We start from the raw sequence: 21,569 nt of genomic DNA on the forward strand, positions 1-21,569 counted from the left end.
TTTAGATACCATTGAAGTTTCCATATATGCAGTCTTGCATATGGAATTAACAGAATGCAAGAGGCTATGAACCCCAGATCTTGTAGTATTTACCTTACAGATAGCTGGGTTTTTGTGGCCAGAAGTTTGAAGTAAATTGTCAAATAAATTTGTTTCTCTGGAGTGAGGAATGCCATCTGGGAAGCAGTGTTCAATACAATCTGCTGGCAGGGTACTAGGTGTGATTTCTTTTTGTTGATGGTGTACACCAGTGAAGTTAGAAGTCTCTTTAAAAATGCCAGGTGCTAGAGTAGCAAGTCCCGACTTTCTGCCTGAATCAGGCAATCGTCCAAGTATGGGTAAATCTGAATACTTCTCTGCCTGCAAAAAGCAATGGCTGGAGCTAGGCACTTTGTGAACACCCTGGGTGCAGTAGATAAGCCAAAGGGAAGTGCAGAGAACTGATAGTGCATAGAGCCTGCCCTAAAGCGAAGGTATTTCCTGCAAGATTCCCTTATGGGGATGTGCAGGTAAGCTTCTTTTAAGTCCAGGGTTGCCAGCCAGGCATCCGTGGCTAACATGGGAAGCAGCTATTGGAGAGTTAGCATTTTGAATTTTAGAACCACCAGAAAAGGTGTTGAGGACAGATAAATCCAGGATAGGATACCAGGAGTTTTCTTTTCTGGGAACTAGAACTTTGTTCTGCTGGGACAGGTTGAATAGTCTTGATGCTGAGGAGAGAAAGTACTTGTTTTTGGGCCTCCGCCTACTGGTTTGGGGGGAGGTCTGGTCATCCACTTAAGGTTGGTAGTGAGTGGAAGTGGAATCTGTATCCTGGGGAGACAATGTTTAAAACCCATTTGTCTTGGGTAATGTATTCCCAATTTTTTGCATGCAGGGCGAGTACTTGAGCAAGGCTTGGGGGAGTTAAGGATAAGTCATTGTGAAAGTTTACCATAGGAGTTTGGCTTACTACTCCCTGTTTTGGACGTGGGCGCACCCCACTGCTTAGAGCTGTGCATAACTGGAGACTTAAGTCTTTGGGGTCTGCTGCCCCTGGGTTTGGACTGAGAAGGCCTGGAAGGGACTGGAAAGGACCAGGTCTTTGAAGGGGAATGTCTACTGAATCTAGGTGACTCTACTTCTAAGAAATCTTTAACAGTTTGCATAGATTTAGCATTCTCCTCCATCCTTTTGAGAACTTCTTCTGTTTACTGCCAAAAAAGTGCTCTTGGTTTAAGGTGCATCCACTAATTTTGCTTTGACATGATCCGGCAAGTTTTGTTCCCTAAGCCAAGCATGCCTTCTAAGAACAGACCCAGTGACAGCAGCCCTACAAGATGCTTCTACAGCATCAAAACCACACTGCAAAGTATGTTTACCAACCTGGTCAGCAGAATGCATTAACTCTTGTAAATCTTTCTGTTCTGCACAGTCAGGAATTAACATTGTTTTTTGTTTAATTAGCCCCATAATATGCTGCTGATACTTTAACATATGAAACTAGCAATTTAAAGCTTTAATGGCCAGAGTAGCAGAGGTGTATACCTTCGTACCCCATCTATCTAAAGTCCTAGAATCCCTGTCAGTAGGGGTAGGAGTCTTGGCAGTAGTAGCTTTAATGCCTTTTGGTCCTTGAGAAATGGTTTCTGGATCCGCAGTAGGATTCTTGAAAAGGAATTTGAGAGAGTCAGGTACTCTATAGTACCTATCAGGTTTCCTGGGAGCTGGGTGCAAAGTATCCAGAGTAAGGCTGGATTCCAAGACGACATCATCTACAATATCCAGAACAGGAGGGATAGCTAGAGGCCTGTGCTGAGGCAGGTTTAAAAATTCCCTGAGTCTCTTTTTGGACTGGGAGCAGTCCTGGCTTTCCCAGCGGAAATGCTCCCTAAGGGTATGCAGGGTTTCACCAAAAGAAAAATCTTCTGGAGGGGATGCAGATGGAATGGAATCCTGTGCATCAAAATCCTCATAGGTAGATAAGGGTATGTCCCGGTAGTCATAAGGAACACAGATATCAGCTTCCTGATCAGAAGAATCAGATGGAAAATCAGTTCTAGGTCTCTTTGAGGGGGAAGACTGGCTTCTCCTAATTAAGGTAATAAGGTCTTCAGCTATTCTAATCATTTGTTTTTGAGACCCGTGGGCCTGAGAATGCGCTTTGGTCGTCGGTTTCCTAGGCGTAGTGCGAACTTTAGGCCTGATAAATTCGGTATTTTTGGCTTGAAACGAAGTCATCAGTTTAATATGAAAATCGGTATGCCTGAATACCCTCAGATGCCAGTGCCTCCACAGTGGCTCAGACCCATCCAAGGTAGAAACATCCGCAGGTTCCATAGTTGGAGAAGCATCTCGCGGCATACCGGACTCCGAATGGGTCTCAGTAGAGGCCTGCATATCTGTAAAAGTGGGTATCAGGGCTGCGAAAGCGCCTCACTGAGTACCGGCGGACTGGCAACTAGCTTAACGGTAGCATTGTCGGCAGTTTTGGACCTATGTGGTCTGTCTCTGTCTTTATCCTTCTCGTTTTTTTCAAAAGATAGGTAGTCTGATGGCTTACTGACGCCATTTCGGAGTACAGAGATCGAGAGTGAAAGTATTTAGCTACAAAAATAGCCCAACGACGGACAGTTCAGGCATTGAACAAGGCACAAAACCGACAGTGAGGGATGTCGTGGTCTGGGCCTAAACAGGTGACGCAGTTAAGAATGAAAATCTCTATGAGGTATTTGCTTTCCACAGGCAAGACAATTATTAATTTTTCCTGACATCGGTTAGAGCAAGAAAAAAGGATCCCCAACGGGGTACTTATCTTTTAGAAGACTTCAGGTCTGAAACTCGAAAACGAAAATTTCACGAGTTAGCCGACTGGCACTTGTAAACGGTTTCTGCTTCAGGCACCACATGGCAAGAAAGACTGATGTAATGGCGTCGGCTGCATGTTTTATACCCTGACAACCTGAAGTCATGGAAGAAGCGATGGCATCTGACGCAAAAATCCCAAGACACTGATATTCAGGCCGGCTGACGGCTACCTGCAGGCAGATAACCCAAATCTGATGACTGCAACAGTGAAACATGAAGAACATCCTGTGTAACTAATTTTACTTTAAAAATGTCTCCCAGTCAAACAAGTAAACAATTATGCTTTGAAAGAATAAAACAGAGCAACAAAAACTTTCATGCTGAATACTCGACCACCACCCAACTTTTAAGTTCCCCTGAAGACCAAGCAAGAAATAAGGTTTCTGTAATTCTTAGGTTAAAGTATACCAGTCTACTGAACCAGCAACAGCACTGTGGTGCTACACCCCAGAATACAAGGCAAAAGAGAAATACATATTTAAAGGGATTGTGAAATACAGCACATACTTCACAACTGCTTTGAACTACTGAATATAATACAGGCTGCTACAAGCTATTACACAGCAAGATGTGCTTTAAAAATAGCATACTTAACTGCAGCCTATATACTAGCATAACTTACGTGTCTTTCTGCGCTTCGCTATGTCAACGGCCTGCTTTGCAGAGCATTTGGCAAACCAGTTGTCTCCCAGCAAAACAGTAACCTCATTAGTGTGGACAAGCTTTCCTGGCATGAAAGCAAGAGGACCAAATGGTACCTGTCAAAGGCACATAATACACAAATCAGAAAATTATCAGAAAGATCTGCAAGCATATCTAGTTACATTACAAAACTATCTCACTGCACCACTTTTTAACATGTAAGTATACAGAAATTATACCACTTGGTCTATAACTTCAAAGTATAGCATGGGGACCTGGGTCTACATTCTATTAGTCAGTTTCATCATGTACCTCTGGTTTTGATTCTCTGTGTCCAACTGCATATACACAACTCTAAGCAAAGCACTTAAAAGTGGCCTTCAACCAATCAAAAAATGAATAAAACTGCATTAAATGAACTTACAACTAATTCAGTCTATTTTTTAAGTATTTACTATTCAGCTGAATGACAGGAGCATTACTACAGTGCTGAGCTCATTTCCAAGTTATGTCATCAAAGTAGTACACTGCAGCTTCTGCCAGTAATCTTACAATGTTACTTGAATAACGAAAGGCTCACCATATACATCAATTATCAGTGTTTCTAAATATTAAATATATACATACAACTATATATATGTATGCAGCTACAACTTGGACAAAGATTTATTGCAGCTATGCAATTCAATAATGATTCAAACATATACCTAAATTATATTTTCACCGTTACAATTAATATACACAGATCCTTAAATCATAACCTCATGGACATTATTTTAAAAAATAATTTCTTCACACTTGAGGGTGAATTTTTTAAACAGACTAAAGGGGTGGCCATGTGTATTAGTTGTGGCCCCCTTTTTGCAAGTTTAGTAATGTACAGATGGGAAAAAGAACATATTTTAATAGTAAATTCCCAGATCAATGGTGGACCTACCTCCGCTTCCTGGATGACATATTTATTTTGTGGAAGAAAGATGGGGAAGTTATGGAATTTTTTGATTATATTAACAGAGTATGTAATTATTTTAAATTTACTAGTACTCTCAGTAAGGATTCCATTAATTATTTGGATGCAACTGTTGCTTTGGACAGGGACAAAAAAGGTTTCACATCCAGTGTATACAGGAAACCAACTTTCTCGAATTGACTATCTGGAATATAACAGTAGTCACCCAGGTTACACAAAGAGAAATATTGTAAAAGGGCAGATGGTGAGGCTTGCCAGAATGTGTTCAAGTCAAGGACTACTGGTTTGGATTATTGTAAAAAATCAACTTTTTATCTACTTTGAAGGTTGCTGCGACACTTTTTTCCTACCATTTCCACAGGAATTGCTTTGTCTGTTCATTGGTTAAATCATAACACAAACATCTTTAATTTTATAGGTCAGATCAGTCCTGCCAAAAGTGAAGCTTACAAAGCAGAGTATCAATACTGAATATTCAGAATGTACATGTCTGATGAATAAAATACTACACAGGTAAGACTAACGATATTCCAAATTATAATTATCAGCAGATAAAAGAAAGTTCAGTTAACTGTTTGAAATAAAAATGTGAGAAAGTGACCACAAGGGACCACAATTATAAACTAGGTAAAAAAATCTCCACACAACCACAAAAGGAGGATATGTGGACCAAAGAGAATAAAAATGCAATGCATCCTAAAAATTAAAACACGTGGTTATGTTTTGTCACTAGGCACTACAGTACACCCTTACTAAACTGTACACATGTCCTCGAAGAGCAAAATAAGTAGTACATTCTTTACTCTTACAAATTTAGAAATCCAGCCAACAGTGCAACCACCGAACTTCGGGAAACTGCTGTGGTCTCTCAATGCACTTTATGATCTAGAAGCACGTGATACTGGTACATGCTCCTGTAGAATACGACAAAGCAGCAGGAGGTCACTAAACCTATGATCACTCCATTTTACCATTATCTTCTTGTTTTGTTCAGTATTTAATTCACTGGCTCCCATTTCATCAAGACCTGATATTGAAAGACTAATTTAGTGACTACAGCTTGAAAAAGAAACAGACCTTATAACACAGCGCTATGCAAACTCAGACTTTCTTATATTAAGTTAGGGAATGCCGGGAAGCTTGCTTACCATGTAGTATATTCCCATACATTTTAGACTGTTTGTAGACTCTATCTCGTGTTATTGGTCTTAACAAAAAAAGCCTGATGAGATGTACCAAGAATTTATTTTACTTCCCATTTTCATCGACTGTACATTTCACTGGTTTGATGGATCCCAATCCCAGCACAAACACTCATCTTATTAAATACACTGAAAGAGCTTGGGGGTAGAAGCCATCATATATATAACTGAAGCAGCTAATTTCCTGAGATGCCATTATACAGACATACAAGTGGGTTGTACATACACGTTAACAAATGTAAATTCCCCACCAAGATATTCACCAGTGTCTTACAACATTAGGTAACCTATCATTTACTACTCCTCTCCATAACTTTTATAGGTTCACAGGTAGGTATTAGGCTATCTGCCAGAGGGCATTTACAAGCCTATCCAAAGTGTGTCGGCTTTCGCCGCCCCATTGATTAATTAACTGATCCTCTGTCAAGCAGAGCCAATGAAGTGATCCCGGGGTGTACTTTCTGTTACCCATCCAGTCAAGGTTTCTCTTGAAGAGTGTTAGTGAGAGGCTTTGCCTGATATAATTTGGAATTTTGTTCCAAAGCATCAAACCTCAAAAGCTGACCAAACGTACACACACAAAAAAAAAAAATACTAACTACCCCAAAAAAAAAAAAATGCTTTGTGCACACCGCGCTGCTTAAATATACCAACTCCGAAATAGCACTATAGTGCAGTAAAGTGAAATCTTCCCTTCCCGCACTCTATGGCAATATCCGTTCTGCGGTTCGATGTTTTTGCAATTCGATGTTTGAAGTTCGAATTTGTGAGCTTCAGACTTATCAGCCTTCGATGTTCTGATATAAACCCCAATAAAAGTACGGTGGGGTAGGTATATTAAGCAAGTAAACAACAGACCTGATGGACATAGCGTTATGCTACATAGTTACACTTCTGCATTTGGGTTGAGGAGTTCCATCCCCAATAACTGACAACAGACTCCCAAAGTTGATTCTGTGGTGAAGGTCATTGATACCAACCCATAATGCGTTCATAAGTACCAGGCTTACTGCCCCTGTATACCATTTTAAGTCTAGCCATTTGGTATTCCACTGGTGTTACCCATCCCATGGTCAAATAATTGCATCTCGTGAGAGCATCTCGGATCATACCCTAGGTAATATGAGGGGACCCATGCAAGGGATAAAGCATTTAGGAGCTGCCTTTGTCCATAAGTAGTCCAGGGAGCAGTCTTGAGATAAATTTTTGTTTCCCATCCATACAGACAAGTTGTGTTTGAATATGGACATGGATGAGGAGTCTGTTCCAGAGCAGCAGTATCCTCTGCGAGACATACCGGTCCCTATAACAGTAACCTTTAAGAAGATATATGTCTGGCAGTCACATCCAGCTACCACAGTGAAGCCCACATGTAGCAGCTACAGAAATAGCCAAGGATGCAAAAGGCTTAAATAGAATTTACTACTGTATTTGAGTGAGCACTCAGTAATGGCAAAGGCTGACAGCACTTTTGATGCACAGTCTCACAATTAGCCAGACAATGTATTCAACAAATTTTGTAACTTAACTTCCTTTTAGAAAATGAGATTAATCAGTGCAGTACTTTGACAGAAACTGTTCTGTCCAGATTTATGCTTCCAGTGAACATTCATATAACACTGCAAATCACTCTTCCTCGGGCAAACTGGAAAGAATGGCATATTAAACTGGTTCATTTTGGATTCAGTAGCTATCCTTGGGCACAAGCCTGAGTTAGTATGCACATACACTACCTTTATGAAACAAGAATTTAAAGACTGGGACAGTAATTCAGATGCCTGTGGCAGAAATGCTACATATCTTAGAAAAATCTCTATGCTAGCTATTTCATCTCTACTGTGGCATCTCTTCCAAATGGAGGGTGTTTGACTTTTCAATACACCCTAAAAATCCCAAAGTGGTATAGGATTACTTGATGGGAAGACAGATGAGAGACATACATCTTTTAAAAAAGGCTTTACAAACTTTCAAGAATCCCCAAAGATAAAGAATTAGTACCACAATGAAAATAAGAAATGGGTCCTAAATGTAGCATTATACAAAATAACTAAAGCCAGAGTTACAATTTCTAGCACAGCCCAAAATAGTTAATATAGAAGTGATAAAGGATTCTAATTTTCTTGCAGTAGCCCATAGAGAAGGAGTATACACTTACTTTTCTAAGCTTTTCTGCTATTAGGCCAGTTGACAGAAGTATCTGAACCAACCTCTATCCATCTACTCATAAGAATCAAAAGTCATTGACGGTCATGAAAATTGGATAGTCACTTACAGATAAACCAGAGAGAATTTTATGAAAACAATTCAAGAGTTTCCCTGGTACAAACTTCAGAAAGGATAGTGAAGGAGTGGGTAAAATGAACAGAAATTTTAAAAATATGGGGAAAATTACAGGGAAAGATATGGAAGATTAGTGATAGGAATTTAAAGGGATTATCAAAGGTTAAAGCATTGCAGATGTAGAGGAATCTTACAGAACAAAAACTGTAGAGTAGTAAAGGGGAAAACAGTACTTGGATAACATACAGAAGTACAGAAAGGTGCAGTTAAAAATGCTTACAACCCCACAACACAAAACCTATTAGCACAGCAACAGAAAACAGCAATGACTGTTGTCAAGTTAAGAGAACCCAGGACGAGAAAAATAACCACAGAACTTAAAAAGTTATTGGAGGCATTTCAGAAATTCTATGAAAATCTGTACAGAGCACAGGAATAGGGGAACCAAGGAAAGATAAATTAAAACATTTCTCAAAGACTTGTATATGTCAAAGTTAGAGAAAGATAAGGATGAGGCTTAATTAAACAGCAGAGATGGAGAGAGAAAAATGGTGATGCATAATCAACAGGCAAGTCTTAGGGAAAAGATTGTATTCCTGTGGCAATTTGGAGGTAAAAAAAGTGAAAACTACCTGGGAGGTTTAACAATAAATTTAAAAACGGAGCAGTGCCATCACCTTGGAAGAAAGCCGAGATGGTTGCACTACTCAAAGAGGGCAAAGACCTTTCAAATCCAACTTCATATAGACCAGTTTCAATTCTGAACCATGACTAGACAGCATGTATGCCTACACTACCTACAAGAATGGCTAAGGTGTTGCCAAAACTGATACCTATGGATTACTGTGGTTTTGCGGAGGGGAGGGAAAACATTTTGCCAAAATTAACAGAACAATGAGGATTCAAAGGGAAGCAGAGTGCAAGATGATACCATTGCTGTTGGTGTGTCTTGATACACAGAAGGCATCCGATATAGCTATCTGGATTTTATGATTAGGACAATGGTGGCATTTGCATTTCCTGATAAGAGTCTTCTTTTTCTGGCTTTTCCTGGTTAGGGGTCACCACAGCAGAACTCCGGTCCACTCATGATTGGCAGTGGATTTTTACGGTGCCGAGTTGCCAGCCCGACGCCCAACCTTCATCGAAGGCACGCCCATGCACACACGCACCTACCTGCATGTTTTTAACGTAACTCGACTGCAGGGAGGACATGCAGACTCCACAAAGGCACTCCAGCTGAGAAATGAATGGGAGAACCTCTTGCTGTGAGGCGACAACGCTAACCACTGCACCCCGCGGCTATTAATTAGGAGGACACACGAAGAGGCAAGAATCAAGGTGGGATGACCTCTCTCTAACAAATTGGGCTTGAAAAGAGGAACCAGTCAAGTGTGCCATCGTCCCCTTTATTTGCCTTATATACAGAATTACTATCAATAAAATATGGAATTTAAAAATGTAATTGTTTAACTGGTGTGGTACTAAATATAAATTAGCTTTATTTGCAAATATTTTCTACTTGATAAAATCAGAAAAGGATGTACTTCAGCATTGTGGAATAACCTGAAACAGTTTAAAGTTTTTTTCCAGCATATAAAATAAATGAGGATAAAACAAAGGCTGTATCAACAAACTTAAGGTTCTCAACCATGAACTGGTTCTGCAATACCCATATTTAAGGAGACATAAAATTAATTACTTTAGGGGTTAGGATTACAAAGGGTTCTATACTTCCATTATATCCTTAGCTGTCAGAAGAGGTGGGCAAGCCAGAGCTGGCTTGAGCCCAAGTACAAGCTCAGTTCTGGCTCATGATCCAGCAGGATAAGCTACAGAACAACAGTTACATTGGGACAGTAGAGTTTTACAATATAAACCACCCCCATCTCACAAAGAATGTAGAACTGGCTGCTGGTTGCTGAATCTAAGCACTGCCACAACTACCACTACACACAAACACATATACAAACAAAGGCCTGTAGCTGGGGGATGCTCATTAACACTAGGTCACTGCCATCAGCAAAGTTAACAACAAAGTGCCTATCAGTCAACCAGAATGCACCTTCCACTTTAAAAGAAATATTCATTAGCTGGAATCTGATTTTCAAAAGTGGCCTCACAAGTGTTGCACAAAATTAGAAATGTAAAAAGAAAAAGCATCACTTTTGCTGTACAAAATAACAGCATACTGCAGGATACATCAACGGCACACTTACCATGATCACACAATGAAGGAAATGGATGTTTCATAAAAACAAAGTGGGTGAAAGTACCAGGTGAGATACTGCATAGTAAAAATGCATACAGCATGCAGAGCTGCAGTAACTACACAGGAATAAAATTGATCAGTCACAGCTTGAAGTTGTGGGAAAGAGTAGTGGAAGCTAGGTTAAGAAGGGAGGTGATGATTAGCAGTTGTGGGAAAGAGTAATGGAAGTTAGGTTAAGAAGGGAGGTGATGATTAGTGATCAGCAGTATGGTTTCATGCCAGGAAAGAGCACTACAGATGCAATATTTGCTCTGAGAGTGTTGTTGGAGATATACAGAGAAGATCAGAAGGAGTTGCATTGTGTCTTTGTGGACTTAGAGAAAGCATATGACAGGGTGCCTATAGAGGAGTTGTGGTATTGTATGAGGAAGTCGGGAGTGGCAGAGAAGTGTGTAAGAGTGGTACAGGATATGTATGAGGGTACTGTGACATTGGTGAGGACTGCGGTGGGAGTGACAGATACATTTAAGGTGGAGGTGGGATTACATCAAGGATCAGCTCTGAGCCCTTTCTTATTTGCAGTGGTGATGGACAGGTTGACAGATGAGATCAGACAGGAGGCCCCGTGGACTACGATGTTTGCAGATGACATTGTGATATGTAGTGAGAGTAGGGACCAGGTTGAGGAGACCCTGGAGAGGTGGAGATGTGCTTTAGAGAGGAGAGGAATGAAGGTTAGCAGGGCTAAAACAGAATATGTGTGCGTAAATGAGAGGAAGGGTAGAGGAATGGTGAGGATGCAGGGAGTAGAGTTGGTAAAGATGGATGAGTTTAAGTACTTGGGATCAACAGTTCAGAGTAATGGTGAGTGTGGAAGAGAGGTGAAGAAGAGAGTACAGGCAGGGTGGAATGGGTGGAGAAGAGTGTCAGGAGTGATTTGTGACAGACGGGTACCAGTAAGAGTGAAAGGGAAGGTCTACAAGAGGGTAGTGAGACCAGCTATGTTATATGGGTTGGAGACGGTGGCATCGACAAAAAGGCAAGAGTCAGAGCTGGATGTGGCAGAGTTAAAGATGCTGGTGTGACTAGGATGGACAGGATTAGGAATCAGTATATTAGAGGGTCAGTTCAGGTTGGACAGTTTGGAGACAAAGCAAGAGAGGTGAGATTGCATTGGTTTGGGCATGTGCTAAGGAGGGATGCTGGGTACATTGGGAAAAGGACGCTAAGGATGGAGCTGCCAGGTAAGAGGAAAAGAGGAAGGCCTAAGATAAGGTTTATGGATGTGGTGAGAGAGGACTTGCAGGCGGTTGGTGTGAAAGAGCATGATGCAGAGGACAGGAAGAAATGGAAAGAGATGATCCGCTGTGGCGACCCCTAATGGGAAAAGCCGAAAGATGATGATGATGATGAACTAGAGAAGTCCAAAAGAGCAGACAAGTCAACAGATAGTGACTGGGCATATTAGCTAAAATGGAAGTGACTCAAAAGTGTGACACGAACTTTGAAGGAGGTCAAACTATTAAAGCGGGAAGGAGGGATAGCAAAAGCAGCAGTGAGAATGACATGACTTTTAGAACAGAAACTGCTCAAACGGTTTACTATTTAGAGTACAGAATTTGAGGAAGCTGCCAGGAGAGGTCAGAACTGAAGACCGAATGGAAAGCACACATTTCATTTTCTCTGAGTTAAATCTATTAAACCTGAACTTATTAAGGCATTAAACCTGTCAAAAAAGTAAATAATGCAGGAAATCAAACTTGGGTCACTGGCTAAAGAAAACTGTACAATAAGGGATGATCTTGTCCTTGCATAGAAACAGCAAGAGAGACAGAAATACTGATACAACAAAAATGGAAAGATTAGTTACCGATAAAGAGGAGGGTACAAAACGTAGGGCTGTGCTACACAATCAAAGACCCAAGAAATGGATTGAGGTATTGTTGGCCATAACATTGCATTCAGTAAGGGACCTCTTCTACACACAGTTCAAAGGCCAAGTGAACAAAGGAGAACAAGAGCCACTTGAAAAAGTAAGTCATAAGAGGAAACAGTGGATGACCTTCCAAGTCATAAGCCATAGCCAAGGCAAAAATTGGAATCAACAAACTGTTTACTTAGACTTACCGGGATGTCAGTGCAGACTATGGCCCTAGCAGTGACATTGTTAGGTTCAAACGAGAACCAAGGTGGTGAGTACACAGCACATTTTCAGTGTTACTTTAAGATCTGACAAAAAAAAAAAAAAAAATAACATTATGAAATTCTTGAGGTGACAACGGAGAGAGCAGAACTGTTTGAAAAAACTGAAGTTATGTATTAACTATAATAATAGATCCATGTTGCTTTACTTTCAACCTGTTCAAAACACATGGGTTTTCAGATACAACACTGGCACTAACTCCAAAGCTTCTTCCAGTTCAAGGGCTCTGACTCCTTCCCCTACACAGAATTCTCTCATTCTACCCTTAATACCCGACATCAAATTTGCCCCATGTAACACAACTGACTTACAATTGTGTAAATACAGAAATAGCAGCAACAAAAAATAAAGAGGGGGAGAGAATGCAACTGTCAGAACAGGACTGTTCACAGACAAGGAGCTGAGAAGTAACCAGTCAGTCACACCAAAATCATGTGCATCAAATTCAGGAAGAGGAAAGGAGGGAGGGAGGTTGAACTGGACAAAAATAAGACAACATGGACTTATTATAGCAAGTACACATGTTGTCTATTTTCATCCAATTCAAAACATGGGACAGATTCCCAAGCTTTCTATCGGGGTGGTATCAAGGGAGGACATTCCTAAGGATTGTGGAGCCAAAAGAACATGATATAGATTATACATTCACTTTATAATGGGACAAAAGTATGGACTGTGGACCAAGTCGCTACAGCACAAACATCAACAAGAAGCCTTCTGGAGAATGCTGCTGAAGTAGATATTGCTCTGGTGGAATGAGTCTTAGGCTTAGTAGAGCCAAATGCTTTTTGTTATAGAAAATGAAATGCAGTCCGACAACCATCTTGAAAAGGTAACCTTAGTGACAGATTTTACAACCTTTTGTTTTTGAAAGGGCAATAAAAACTGATTGGATTTTTTTAAATTGCCTCATCCTATGAGGATAACAAATGTAACCTGTATTCACCTTGTTAGACTACTTGAGGAAAAATACCAGTAAATTTATGGACTGATTTAAGTTAGTTTCAGATGCCACCTTGGGAAGGAAGGATGCATTATAAAAAAAATACCCTTGTGAAAAACTAGGCAGGGAGAATTAAAAACTGGTTTTCCAGGTCAGAAACCCAAGATCTGCAGTGGCTGCAGGTTCAAAAGGTGTTAGAGCCTCTAGCATAATGGTAATATCCCATCGAGGAACTGAATCCCTGACAGGAGGCCGTAAAAGAAAGGTTCCCTTCAAAAAAGCTTTTGAGATCATTAAGAATGCTACAGAGGAATCATTATGGCCTATGTGGAAGCTGGAGATAGCTGCCATTTGAACTGTGATGGTGGAATAACTGGAACCTTTGACAAAAAATTGAGAAAGGGTCCAGTCCTTTGGAAACTGCCCAAACAAAAAATCTCTTCCATTTGTTATGGTTTACATTTTTGTGATTAGTTTCTGAGAGGTAGACAGGATCTTGGCTACTGCTGTGAGAAGAACACACTTTAAACGCCACAAAAAGTTTAATAAGCAAAGCTTTCGGGCTAACCACCCTTCATCAGTACTGTACCAAAAGCTTTGCTTATTAAACCTTTTTTGGCATTTAAAGTGTGTTCTTGGAAGAATTTTGAACAGTTTCACCAAGGGTTTAACTATTGATACTGCTGTGAGAAGCCTGACATCTCTGGCTATGGTCAAAACTGGAGAAACAATAGTTAGTTTCAATGGACATCTGTTCCGGAGGAGGCAATCCGGGCTGGTGAGTGAGATCTGGATAATTATCCAACATCCACTGGGGATATATAGTAGATGCCAGAGAAGGGGAAATATGTTTGCTAGTGCCAGAAGGCAGCAAGAAGGATCACAAAAAGCAAAAATACACAGGAACAGGTGAAAGGTGCAGTACAAGAAAACTGTAAACTTGAAGTAAAAAACAAGTACCGAACCAACACGGCTGGGCAAAAACCTTTATTTATCACTGTCATCAATACTCTATCCTTCTCTCAGTCTGTCACAAACTGGTTCCAGAGCTACCTGACTGACCATCAATCCATTGTTTGGCATAATGATATATCCCCCCAACTCCCTGTCTCAATAGGTGTTCCCCTAAGGATCCATCCTTGGACCCTTACTCTTCTCCATATTCACTAATAATCTAGCCTCTGCTACCAAACAGGCCACTCTCGTACAGTACACAGATGATTCCATCATCATCTGCTCAGCCCATCATCTGCTCAGCCCACTTCCTACCTGAACTTCAAGACCACACAGGAAGCCTTTTCCGCAGTTGAAACTTGGCTTTCAGATGCACAATTAATACTTAACCCAAACAAAACAAAACTCCTCATCTTCCAACCCACCAAACACAATCTAAAGACCCACCAATTTAATAATAAAGCCAATAACAACACCATTATCCCCCCAACAGACACCAAACTACTTGGAGTTGAAATTGACAACCTCAAGTGTGACATCCACATCTCATTAACCATAAAAAAGTACACAAAAAACTAGGAGCTTTATTAAGAAATAAGCAATCCCTCACCAAAACAGCTAAGATTTCAGTTGCAAACAGCCACTTTATCTCCACCCTACTCTACACCTCTCCAATATTTACCAACTTAAGGCAAAGTGAGATAGGTAAACTCAAAGCTTGCTACAACAAAATAGCAAGGTTTGCCACTGGCGCAAACTACCGTAGCCACCACTGCACCTCACTTACTGAACTAGGCTGGCTAGAACTCCCTCATCTCCTTCAATGGTACCAACTTTCACTCGCGCACAAACTACTACATCATCCGCTAAAAGTCCCCTCCCTCCAAAATCTACTCCAACCGTATCATACCACCCAGCAACAAAAATCAATTACAGGTAACTAGAACCATGAACTCTGCTGGAGGAGCTCTTTTCTCCTACTCCATAGCAAAATTATGGAATACCCTTCCTCACACTATAACTTCTGTGTCATCTTGCACTAACTTCAAAGCTGCTCTAAAATCTCATCTAAAATAGCACTGGGCATGCCCCTGTAACAAACCTCTCTAACATATGTACCCCAGCCTCTCTAATCAGTTTCTTCCACCCATCTAACTACCTCGGATTGCAGCCAAATACACTGTTTGTAAACCTATATCTCAGCTGTAATCTTAGCCACTGCTATTCAAGGGTAATAGCTGCTAGCTCAGCTATTAAAATACTTGCTAGTCTTTATGGCACCAATGATATAAGTGTTGTACCATTTAACTAAATACTTAATTTCATTTTGAACTATAACTGTTTATCTCTGCTAAAGCGTCTTCTATGTGGAGACATGCGTGAATGGGTGTGCCTTCGTTGAAGGTTGTGCGTCAGGGCTGGCAACTCAGCACATAAAAATCTACTGCCAATCATTAGCAGACCGGAGTTCCGCTGTGGCAACCCCTAACCGGGAAAACCCAAAAGGCACAACAACTACTGTTAAACAAAACCTACCTATACTTCTTGTAACTTGTAATTAATTGTTTTTATTGTGGAGCTTTTCTCCTCGGGCTTCTGTTGAAAAAGGACCTGTGTCCAGTTGGATTTTCCTGGTCAACAAATGTAAATAAATAACAACAATAAATTAAACAAAATAGAAAGTAATAAAAGTGAGCGCTTTCGCGATAACACTATTTTGCTTTCTTTTTAAACTCATGTCTTTCTACTTGTTTATTAGTCTAAAGATTCATAACCCAGAGGCTTCCCACGCTTTGGAACAGGATCCCAGTTCGTATTAGGCAGAGCCCCTCACTGACTCTCTTCAAGAGAAATCTTGATGAGTGGATGGGAGATCGTAAGTTTACCCCAGGGGTCACATCTGTGTCACTGCTAGACAGGGGCACAGTAAACTAATTCTATTATATAAGGGGACCTTCACTGTGTCACTACTAGACAGAGGCACAGTATTCTAGATTTATTCTGTACATTTTTGTACCACTTTATGGGGTGGCAAAAGCCACATCACTATGGCTAGGCTCTCAAATGCCCCAGGGCAGATAGCCTAGTACTATACTATGAAACTATAAACAATCGATAATGTTATCGCGAAAGCACTCCACTTTTATTACTTTCTATTTTGTTTAATAGAGGTTTTTGCCCAGCTGTGTTGGTTCGGTACTTGTTTTTTTAATTCAAGCAATGAGGATCACCCTGGTTTTGCAATGTCTAGTTTTCTGGATAAACTTGTTGATGAGGGGTAAGGGAGGAGAGGAATACAGGTGACCAAATGCGGACCACAGCATCACTCAGTCATTGACCCTGTGGAGGGATTAGGGCAAATTAACTGGTGCATCTGTTGCTGAGGGGAGAGGCAGACAGGCTGCAGCAAGGTTGGACCCAGTGACGGAAGATCAATGTTGCCACAGTTGGGATGGTGGACCACTTGTGAGGAATCGTAATAATCCTGCTCAATCTATAAACTAAGACAGTGGATGAACCCAGGACATCCACTGCTATCAGAAAGTGGTGTGAAGACCGGACTCTCTCAGTTTCTCATCACATCGAACAGAAGTGGGTTTCTCCTTGTTTATGGACCGTACCACTGTCATGTTGTCTGTGTGTATGGAGATTACACCCTTGGGAAGGAGGTCTTGAAAGGCCTGCAATGCTAGGATGACTGCCCTCATCACCAAGACACTGACTGACCTCTATGGGTAACCACGCACTTTGGACCATCCACTATTCAAAATGCCCCCCCAGGGAGGATTCCATGGTCACCACTGCTACCAAAAAGTTTGCGTGAAAGGGGCAACTTTCTGTCACGAAAGATGCTGTAATCTGCCAGGCAATGTGCTGTTTGCAGATTTAGGTTAGCAGAATTTTTGTATGTAATGAATGTATGTTCTGAGACCACTGTACTGCTAGAGTCAACTGGAGTACTTGCATATGGTACCTGGCTAGCAGAAACATCATTATAGAAATCAGTAGACCCAACAGCCGCTTAAGAGCAATAATAAAACCCTGGTTTGCATAACATTAGCAATCTGCAAGTTGGTATTGAGGTAGCATCCTTTGAACTCTAACTGCTGTGTTAGTGTTAAATGGCATTTGAGAAAATGTTTTATCCCCAATATCCACAACCACTGGTGCACAAGATTCTCGATGGTATTAACAGTTGATGCTCGGAAGCAGCAGTTAGAAGCCAGTAGTAGAGACAGGGGAAAATTTGGATCCCTAGCAGACGCACCAGTGCCATTACCTTGGTCAACACCCGGGAAGCTGCGGTGAGAGCGAAAGGCACGGCTCTGAACTAGTAGTGATTAGCTCCTAGTATGGCTCAGAATCTCTCCCTGATTCAACCGCTTCTGAGTCAAGACAGAAAGGGATGCTATCAGGGTTGAAGCAACTGCAATTATTGACCGTGAAGAAGGCACCTTGGTGCAGGACAGAACCAGAGTGACTGGTTCTGGTGGATGGTAAAGAGAGAACCCCGAGCTGGATCTGAGTCTTGAGAAACTTCATCAACCTCCCAAAATCCTGCTTGGTAAGACTTCAGAATGATGACAGGGATGGAGCAGAGGAGCTGATGGGTCCGACCTCCGAAATGATTTTGGATCTGATATGAATGGTACCGTAGAATCCAGAGAACATTTCCTGGCAGAGTCCAATCCAGTTTTCTTAATCCTGTATGACATTTCTTTGTCTGTCTCCTTTTCCCTGGGTTTCTTCTTCGATTTAGACTTTTCCACATTCAAATGGAGAAGCAGAAGTAAAATAACCTGACAAAGTTGAAGCTCCTGTCTGTTGAAGGAGTAATCCTTTCACAATCAGTTTTTCACATCTAGTCTGAAAGGCCCTGTCACTAAAAGATGTACAGGACTGGCAATGCAAGTCTAGGTGGGCAGGACTCAAACAACAAACACAAAGCAAATTTGGGTCCTGAGGAGGCAGCTTGTGCCCACATTGAGCAAACTTCAGAAATCCTTGGAAACTGACACGTCACAATCACCACACATGGATAAACTGTCAACTGGTAGAAAAATGTGACTGTATAACTATTAAAACAACATACTAGAAGCTTACGAGCTAAAGGAAATGTATCTACTAGTAACAGAAAGAATCACTAAAACACTTATCTAAACTCATTTACACATCATATAATAATAAACCTAACCTACAGGTATTTAACTTTATTTCTAATTAAAAAAAGCCTAAAGACACATTAAACACCTTCAGCAAGAAAACTACAGTGTTCAAAAGAACTCTCAGTAGGGAAGGAGTGATGGCTTATTAAAAAAAAAGATACACCCTGCAAAAAATAAGCCCTCGAGAATATGTCAAATGAAATCTGAGGTATCAGGATGGAGTACAGAGAACTATGGTTAGGGGAGCAGTCACAGTCCTGGAACCAAAAGAAGCTTCAGAGTTGGTGCAGAGATCAGATCCAGTCAGATCTGACAACCCATGTGTTGAATCAGATGAAAATAGACAACACAGAATCCGAATAAGCACTTTATATGGCCAGTCATGTAGACAAAAATCAACCCTGAAGCCTCCACACAGCAGAAACATACTATACAGAGCAAAGATCAGAAAAATAAACAGAATGGCAAGTCCTGTGAACAACTTCAGAAAGTTTGTCAGACTCAGGAGTTCCCATGGGGCACGGCTGAGATATGGTGACTAGAGGAGAATTCTCCTATTTCACCTGCAGACTGAAGGTCCAGTCTTCCGGAGAAGGCCACACATACACAGCAGCTGTACAGTATTTGAAACTTATATTAGCTTTAACATCACCTTTGGCTCTTATTTTGCTGCACATGATCTTTGATGTCAGGAGGGTGCAATGCATGGTAGAGCTTAACACAAATCAATCAGGTAAAGTAAAAACCTTGTGAGAGGGAGCTTTGAGCAGCCTATCTGTCCCTGGAGGAGTGGTTTCAGCCCAGAAAGTAGTAGTTTATTGGAAATTTTGGGCTAATTTCTGCTCTAAAACCCGCATTTGCAAGGTTTTGCGCGCTGGGCAGCGCCAGTTAGCTAGGGTGTAAGTATTCCCGGCTCCACAAAGTCTACTCTTCAATTTTTCCCTTGGAACTAGACAAACTTTCATCTTAAGCACTCAAATAATTCATTTCACATCCCAGCACTTACTCAAAACTTATAGCAAGCACTAATAAACCTTAGCACTAGACCCACCTATACTGTAGAGAAGGACAAAGCTCTCTATTCGACTTTACCAGCCAATCAGTAAAACAGTTCACTGTACCTATCCAGGCATGTCCAAAGGGCAGTTTCAGGGGTACTCTCCAGTCCAACTGGTGAATCTGGGCATTTTGAGGCAATGTTACAATTGCCTCATGTACACAGACAACCCTCTCCTCCTTCCACCAAACAATAATACATGTGAGAGATGCAATTATACAGCCAAACTGGAGGCTAAGCTCTCACAACCCAAGACTGGACCAGGCAGTCAAGAGGAGAAGGGAATTACTTGCATCACACCACCAGTCTCACATAGACCTATGAAACCAGCACTGGCAACAAACACAAATACACAAAAACATACTCGGTGGCTCTAAATAAAAATCTGCAAAAGCAACAGAGACCTCCAAAGCAGACATTCAAGCAACCTCCACCCCCCAACACAAACCATGAAACACATACCTCACAAAACCAGTGTGCCACACAATCACAGCCCTTAAGGCAAAATAACATACCCAACACACTAGTAATAGCTGACTCTATAGTCAGGCACACTGACGTCCCACTCACTAGGCTGAACAAGGAGGTTACTGTTAGTTGCCTGTCGGGTGCCAGAATCCACCACATAACACAAACACTCAGGTCACTCCAGAACAAGTACAAATATGACTCTGTCATTGTCCATGTTGGTGTGAATGACCTGAGCCGTACCTCCCTGGACTACATGAAAAGAGACATGGAGGAGCTCTCTGATCACGTAAGCCCAGGCCAGTATGACCCAGACCTTGAGTAGCATCCTGCCCTCACCAAGAATGATACCACAGTACAGGGAAAAAATTATCAATTTCAACAATTGGCTAAGCTTCTGGTGTCATTCAAAGGAGATCCAGTGTCTGTCAGCCTGGGATGACATGCTCGACAAGCCACACTGCTTCGCTAGAGATGGCTTGCACCTGTCACCCGTAGGCTTTTGAACACTGGCCAAGGCTTTGCCACCCCCATAGTGCCTTTTTTGGTAAGGCTCAAAAGACAAACCCACCGCCGTAAATAGCACAAGTAACAAAAACTGAGGGTAATGCTACTCAATGCCAGAAGTCTAAACCTCAAAATGCATGCACTCAAGGCACTCCTCAGTACGGAGAAAATCGATGTATGTGCAGTAACAGAAACCTGGTTTAAGGCTCCAGAGAGCACCCCAGCACTACCAGGCTATGACTCATACCATACATTTCGGCTCTAAAACCCAGACCAAAATACAAAAGGTGGGGGAGTATCCATATTCATCAAGGATACTCACACCTCCAGGTTAGTGGCACAGCACGATGCTTCAGAGATCATCCACGTACACCTAAAAACGGGCAAAACTGCTATTCAAATTATAGTTTGCTACATATCACCCACCATGTCCCAGGACCCCCACTCCACATTCCTGGAAACACTGGGAAACACTGATCCTACCAAACACCCTGGTATTGGGTAATTTCAATTACCCAAACATTAACTGGGAGAACTACTCGAGTACAAACTCCCTTGCCCAACATTTCCTAGAATTTATAAACTCAAACGCCCTGGATCAACTGGTCAACACACCCACCAGAGGTGATAACATATTGGACCTGGTCATCACCAACATGGGCGACAGGTGTTCCACACCGGAGGTCAACCCCTCGCTGGTCAGATCTGACCATAAACTAATCACTCTGTTTATCCACATTCCGCCACCACCCCTGGTCAAAGAAACCCCCCGTGAAAAACTTTTCAAAAGAAAACTTCACGTTACTCAAGACCGAGGTGGGAAATTTCAAAGGCCCCATGCTAAAGGATAACGTTGTCCAAGCTGCAAAATCCTTTACTAATGCACTCTACGGGCACCTAATAGAATGCATGGATCGTGCTATCCCAAACAAAACCAAGACTCACTCCTCCAAGAAAAGGAAACCAGTTTGGTGGACCATTGCCATAAACAAGCTATATAATAGGAGGAGGAAACTAGTACAGAAAAGAGTAAAATCCCAAGAAGGGAAGACATCCCTGATCAGTATCAGCAAGAAACTACGTTCCCTCATAAAATCATCCAAGGCTAGCTTCGAAAG

At 41.5% G+C, this 21,569-nt stretch overlaps 1 protein-coding gene across 2 annotated transcripts in view; it reads right to left on the reverse strand.

Annotated features, from left to right (window-relative positions):
- Window positions 1-21,569, reverse strand: part of URI1 (URI1 prefoldin like chaperone) — an 844,005-nt gene that overhangs the window by 371,190 nt on the left and 451,246 nt on the right. For both annotated transcript variants that reach the window (XM_044067309.1, XM_044067310.1), the window contains one exon: window positions 3,470-3,605. In XM_044067309.1, the coding sequence (XP_043923244.1) occupies window positions 3,470-3,605 (136 nt within the window). The remainder of the gene's footprint in view (window positions 1-3,469; window positions 3,606-21,569) is intronic.

The sequence above is a fragment of the Protopterus annectens genome, chromosome 3.part1, assembly GCF_019279795.1.
Source record: "Protopterus annectens isolate FY-2018-M chromosome 3.part1, PAN1.0, whole genome shotgun sequence".
Taxonomy (NCBI): Eukaryota; Metazoa; Chordata; order Ceratodontiformes; family Protopteridae; genus Protopterus; species Protopterus annectens.